This window comes from Ambystoma mexicanum, chromosome 7p, assembly GCF_040938575.1.
Source record: "Ambystoma mexicanum isolate Mex_15411 chromosome 7p, UKY_AmexF1_1, whole genome shotgun sequence".
NCBI classification, from domain to species: domain Eukaryota; kingdom Metazoa; phylum Chordata; class Amphibia; order Caudata; family Ambystomatidae; genus Ambystoma; species Ambystoma mexicanum.
The window spans coordinates 574,383,035-574,389,034 of NC_090939.1; the positions used below are offsets into that span (position 1 = coordinate 574,383,035).

The 6,000-nt window shown below is 44.3% G+C and overlaps 1 protein-coding gene across 1 annotated transcript in view; it reads right to left on the reverse strand.

Moving 5' to 3' along the window:
- TMEM131 (transmembrane protein 131) overlaps positions 1-5,158 on the reverse strand; it is a 2,512,175-nt gene extending 2,507,017 nt beyond the window's left edge. The window contains exon 1 of the mRNA XM_069636582.1: positions 4,905-5,158. Within this exon, the coding sequence (XP_069492683.1) occupies positions 4,905-5,016 (112 nt within the window). The 5' untranslated portion in view covers positions 5,017-5,158. The remainder of the gene's footprint in view (positions 1-4,904) is intronic.
- Positions 5,159-6,000: the final 842 nt, after the last annotated feature.

Below are 6,000 nucleotides of genomic sequence, written 5' to 3' on the forward strand. Positions count from 1 at the left end.
ATCAGTAGAGTCGGGTTGAAGTTCAGCCGATTTGTAGTTTTCCCACCAATTTGAAAGATGGGGCAACTACACATCCTAAAATTCAAAGGGGGGAATGAAATGGATGCCCTCCTGATGCATGTCCACAAAAAACGTTAGCTCTGTAGTCTGTAGTGCTAGTATATAAACTGCCCCCTCACAAAATGTCCCACTGTGTAGATTTACACATTGGCACTAGAGTTGTTGCTTCACTTGATACTTCACCTGCCTTCTGCATATGGCACTGGACTCAAGCAGGCAGGACAGATAATACATTCAATTTGAAGTATCAAGAGCAATGAGGGGGAGATATTTCTCAGGTCTATCCTTGATTTGTGACACCAACCATGAAAGCATTCCTCTGTCTCAACTCACATGTCAAGGGTCCTAATGCGCTTAGACCCGGGGAAAATGGTAATGATGGGGCTGTGGTGATGTGGTGGTCTAGGCCATATTTGTGCCGATATGTATTTTAACTGTCATTTTCAAAATGTTTGTGCCACTATCTTTAAGAAGGTAAATGAACATGTATTGCAAGAATCAAGAAAGAAATCAACAGCGCCCACTGAACGCTGTCCTGTTAGGATTACATGATCAGTGGTGACTCCAACATCAGACCTTTATAATACACCAGGCAGATGATCAATATGCAACCTGTCGCTGAGTGCGTGTTGGCTATGACATTTTGACAAAAGAAACACAATGACATGGGCTTTCAGACCTCAAATGAGTGACATTTCTCCCTTTAATGGGATAAAGCGCTATCAAAACAAACTTTTATAACTGATTGCAGCGAGGAATCATGATGCCCATGCCATGTGGTCCCAAAATAATGCAGGTTGAGGCTGATTTTCAAAGCGATGACCTGTGACTGAGCAGCAAGCTCATTGCTCAAAATGTGCATTTTAACACTTCCACTAGTCACTCTTTCATTCAAGGCGATCGAGTGAGCGCCATGAAATACCAAATTTGCAGCCACCTTAGATTCCTGGAGGATCAGCAAAAAATGTGCAGAGACAAGTTTCAAAATCCTGACAATTTATGACCTTTAATAAAATATTTAAGATTAGTTAACTCCACCTGCTATACTGTGATAACCATGATATACCATCATTTGGCAAGAAGGTTATCATACCGCCATAAAACCAATACCGTGACACCCCTAGACCCGAGAACTTATTTCGTTTTATGCGGACGAGATCATATTATACATTAAAGATCCAGGTAATAATCTATTGCCCCTTTCACAGGAGATAGAGGCGTTTGGAGGTGTATCAAGTCTTCAGGTTAACTGATTTAAATCAATCCTGTTCCCTCTGAACAAGGTTACTATGCGGCCCCCAGGAGTGGAAAGGTTCAGTTGGGAGCAAGTTTCTACAAAGTATTTAGGTGTCCAAGTCAGCAGGAGTCGCTCTGAACTACTTAAAGAGAATCATGGGGCCTACCTAGAGACACCCCGGGCCAAGATCGACGGGTGGGTGTCGCTTCCATTCTCGATTTTGGGGAAGGTAGCGATTATGAAAATTATTGTTTTACCTAAGCTATTTGATTCTTAATGTCCCGGTGTGGCCGGGGGCTCCATTTTTTGTGACGCTGAGGCCACTCATGCTTAAATTGATGTGGAGTCCGAAGACACCTAGAATAAAATAGGCAACGCTTACCTGGGCGTGGGAACAGGGAGGTATTAATATGCTAGACCTGGAGTTATATTATCTGGCTTTACAGGTGTCCTTTGCGCCGTATTGGATGCTGGATCGCAACAGTTCCTGCATGTCAGGATAGAACGGAGGTCTGCTTTCCCATATTAATTGCAAAGCATTCTGCTTTCTAGACAAATTAACGTTAAGGGCCTATTTTGATCCAGCGGCATGTACGGTCCATGCATGGCGGAAGTTGTGTCAAAGGTTGTCAGTCGCCCTTCCCTATACTCTTGAGCTTGGGGTTTGGGACATTCAGTGCTTGGCACCAACATGCCATAGCAAAATTAGGGGGGAGTGGTATCACTTTGGAGTGCGGAACATGTAGGAACAAGTTAAAACTAAGTTGGGAGACACTTTTGGGCGGGCATTTCAATTCTTTAGAATTCGAGAGGCGCTTCAGGCTTGGTCGGTGTCTGTTCCCCTTTTGAAGTTCCTGGTTAAAGCGCCCAATAGTAGGGGAGTAATCTGCACAATTTATCGATTGGCGTTAGGTACTGCCCCCCGGGAGGTGCCAATAAGTAGTTCGAGACAGGAGACAAATATTGGGGAGGAGTTCGAGGATGCGAGATGGAGAATTATGTGCCTATACACGAGAGTGGTGGTGATTCATTCAGTTTAAAATCCTCCATCGGGCATACATATCACCGGCAGTGCAGATGAGATTTGATCATTCTTGTGATGGACGATGCCCAAGGTGCAAATACGATAAGCCTGACTTTATACATATCCTATGGAATTGCCTACTTCCGGCTCCCTTTTGGCAGCAGGTAACAGAAGTGACAGGGAGCATGAATAATTGTGAAGTCCCGCTATATCTTCTTTGTTGCTTGTTTGGGTGGCAGGGATCCCAAAAAGAGGAAAAAAGCTACTATCCATTTGTATGTTGCTGTCGAATTGTTGCATTTTAATGCTTTGTCATGCCTGGTAGCTCCAACATGGCAAAATAGTTGAAGGATCTGGCGTGGTGCAGTGATATTGAACAAGAATATTGCTGACTACAACTGGCTAGATCTAGACGGGGGGGGGGGGGTGGTCTTGGAATCCAGTGCGCGTCCTACTGCTGTCCAGGGCTGAGCTAGTCCGGGAGTCGGAGCGAGGGAGGTGGTGTGGGGACGGGGCCCTGCTTTGTAGAGCTGAAATGGTATAGAACTGACCGGATTGACGCCCTGTGTCACTGGACAGTGGTGTGCAGGTTGATATTGTATGCCTTCTATGAGCAATTGTATGTTTAAATGATTGAATTGCTTGGTATCAGGCTCACTGTGCACTGTTAATTGCACCGAATATGAACTATTTATAAATAAAGTTTTTAAAAAAAATAACAAGTACAACAACAAACATACAATGGGGAGGCAGGCCAGTACCTGTGAAAGGCTAGGAGGAACTGGGAGAAGTCCGTTGCAAGTCAGTAAACCCTGCTCAATCTCTTATATCATCTGACAAAACGATTAAGGTTCTGGTGGAAAATATTCTGGCTGGATTCCATGACTGGCCTCTGCGTCCAGGTAGTGATGGAAAAACCATCTTAATGCTGGATTTGCCTATGCTAGGTTTTAAAGTTTCATGCTCACATCAAATTTATTTGGTTGGACAATGATGGCAAAGTTTCCTAAAAATTGCAACAGACCATTCTGTAAGGTGTGTGCACTTTATAAAATGGTTAAAGAAGCATTCTCACCGGGAGATTCTTTTGGAATGTTTGATAGGTTAATGGACACGCCACAGTGATTTTTGTGAAACCTACAGCTAAAACTCTGCAGCAGGTTATTAACCCACTGAGCTGTTCCAAGGATGCACTGGCTTTCAAGGCTTAAATCAATTACTATAGTAATGTTTTTACAGGTGATTTTAAAATGAATGACGTTTGCACAAATTAAATGATCTGGCAAAATAGTCAAGTGGGTTAATGCACATCTTGTTAAAATCTTAACAGCTTGCCAGTTACTGGATCCAATTTTGTCAGAACCAATTTAGCTTTTCATCTTTTCTAGGTCAAAAAATGTATGCTATATAGTTTTCTGAAATATAATTTCATCCTTACATAATAATTTCTTTTAATAATGCAGATTGCTAAGAATATAGGTATACTAATAAATAGCTGCAAGCATGATTTTCTCTGCTCTTGTTATTGTACTGCAGTTTTCAAATCTATAAAAGTGGCGTGTCAATGGGCGGGGGCTTCCACGAAGTGGGCGGGTCTTCACTTTCGGTTTTTGCTTAAAACCAAAGTGGCAAGCGAGTGCCGAAAGTAACATTAGGCTAGCTCAGACTAGACACCTGCACACTGCTCTTAAAATATACTATTCTCACACTTCAAACACCACAACTCTACACTTCTAACACCAACACAGGCCCATACTGTTTCCTCTCTGGGGGCAAGCCACTTGATACTCCTAATCCACCACAGATAGAAAGCCGACACACATGCAGAGCTACGGCTACTTCCGATATGCACCATTAACACCACGATAGTGCTTCCCCCCCTCCCCCCGGCCCCCTCATCCCAACAACCAAACCCACCCAGATTCTCCAGTGCGCCTACAGCTCTTACCAATGGCAAAGTGTGTAGTGCAAATCCTTACAGCAGAACACATAAAGGCAAGAAATACTGAAACCAACATACGAGCCCACAAGTAATGCTTTATTTACTGGTGATGTATCCGACACCGACTGTGAGCGCAGTTAAAGCGACACGTTCCAGTTCTTCACTTTAATTTAGAAGTTGAACAAGTAAACTAACTTCAAAGTGCACATCTCTCAAAAAGGATCAATTTTTTCAGTAACGTCAGTTTGTTATGAAGAGACGGAGAGCATCGTGGATGGTAACCTCTTGATTCTACCCGGTATTGCAAGGAGGTGGGTCACAAGCAGGCCCAGGGGGGGGCGTTGTGTACAAGCTGTGTAGGTATGTAACTCGAGTGGGATATGTCTGGTCCGAATATTAACTTGTGGACTTATTGGTTTGTTGAGTATTGCTGGATAAGGAATTGTGTTGTCCTCATTTAGGGCAATTTAGAATAATGTTTGTATTTCAGTAAAAGCAAAAATATATACACATGACCGTAGACAATGTGATTTACAGACAGGGTTTATATAGTGTGTTGTGTACATACATACAACATCTGATACACTGCTTTGGTTCCAGTGTTCTGTATACACACACTTCTCCGTCCTCCTAGGACTCACCTTCCGTGTCTGCGCGCGCCGCACGGAGGAGGCACACAAGCGCTAGAAGCCGGTGTGCCGCTGATGCTGTACCAGCCGGGGGTTGAGGGTCACTCCTGTGCCGCCGAGCCATTCTGTGTGCGGGGCTCCGTCCGCTCTGAACCTTTCGGGCTACCGTCTCTCTGTGGTCGCGCGGGCTAAGCCAGAGCCGCGCTCCGCAGCCTCTGGTGCTGCTGCTGCCACAGTGCTCTACCAGTGAGGTTACACAGAGCCAGAGCGCCGAAGCCAAACGCGCTGTCACTATCTCGCCCACAGCGGCACCTAGCAGTCCTCTAGGAGATGTGCACGCAACCCTTAGCACACAGTCTTCGACCGCAAGTGCTTGTTGACAGCCACGTGTGGGGCGTTCAACATGAACCCCTCCACCAACAGTTATACGCAGACTCGTCGTGTACGTCAGTCTACTGTGTGCCATGAATGAGTTGTCCAATTCTATTCTAAGAGCTGAGGCAAAAGAGAAACAGTTTGGTACATAACATTTAAAAGTCAAACAAGAAAAACGAAAAGCACAGCTTCTTCATGATGAGTAAGGAAGATAGCTCGCCGGGATAGCCCTTGCCCTGAAATTCCAATTCACCAAGCCTCGTAATGTATCATCACGTCGTCCCTTAATATTTGTATTCACTATTACCGTCTTTGTTCATACATTCCAACATTTTGCCAGAGCTGGGACCGTCGGGAGATTTTTTAACAGAAATCTGGAGAATTTAATTTTCCCATTGGATTGAGTTGAAGGTTAGAAATATTTTAGGAGGGAGAAAGTAAACAAAAAAGCACAATTTTTGATGAAAATATCGGAAGCGTCTTGGTCAAATCATGAGGGTTGGCACATGGACTCCTATTTAGGCGGACACCAGAGGTAGGAGGGTACAGCTTTATTCACCTGCAGGGTGAAGGCATCCACAACAACTCCAACACTTCTTCTCCAACTGCCCGGCCGTTCCAAAACTGGGTGTTATACATTCAGCCTTGGAACTGGTGACATCACAACATATCTCCCTCCCTGCAATCAAACAACTACCTTTAAATAACTCACCAAAGTGCATTGAACACATAA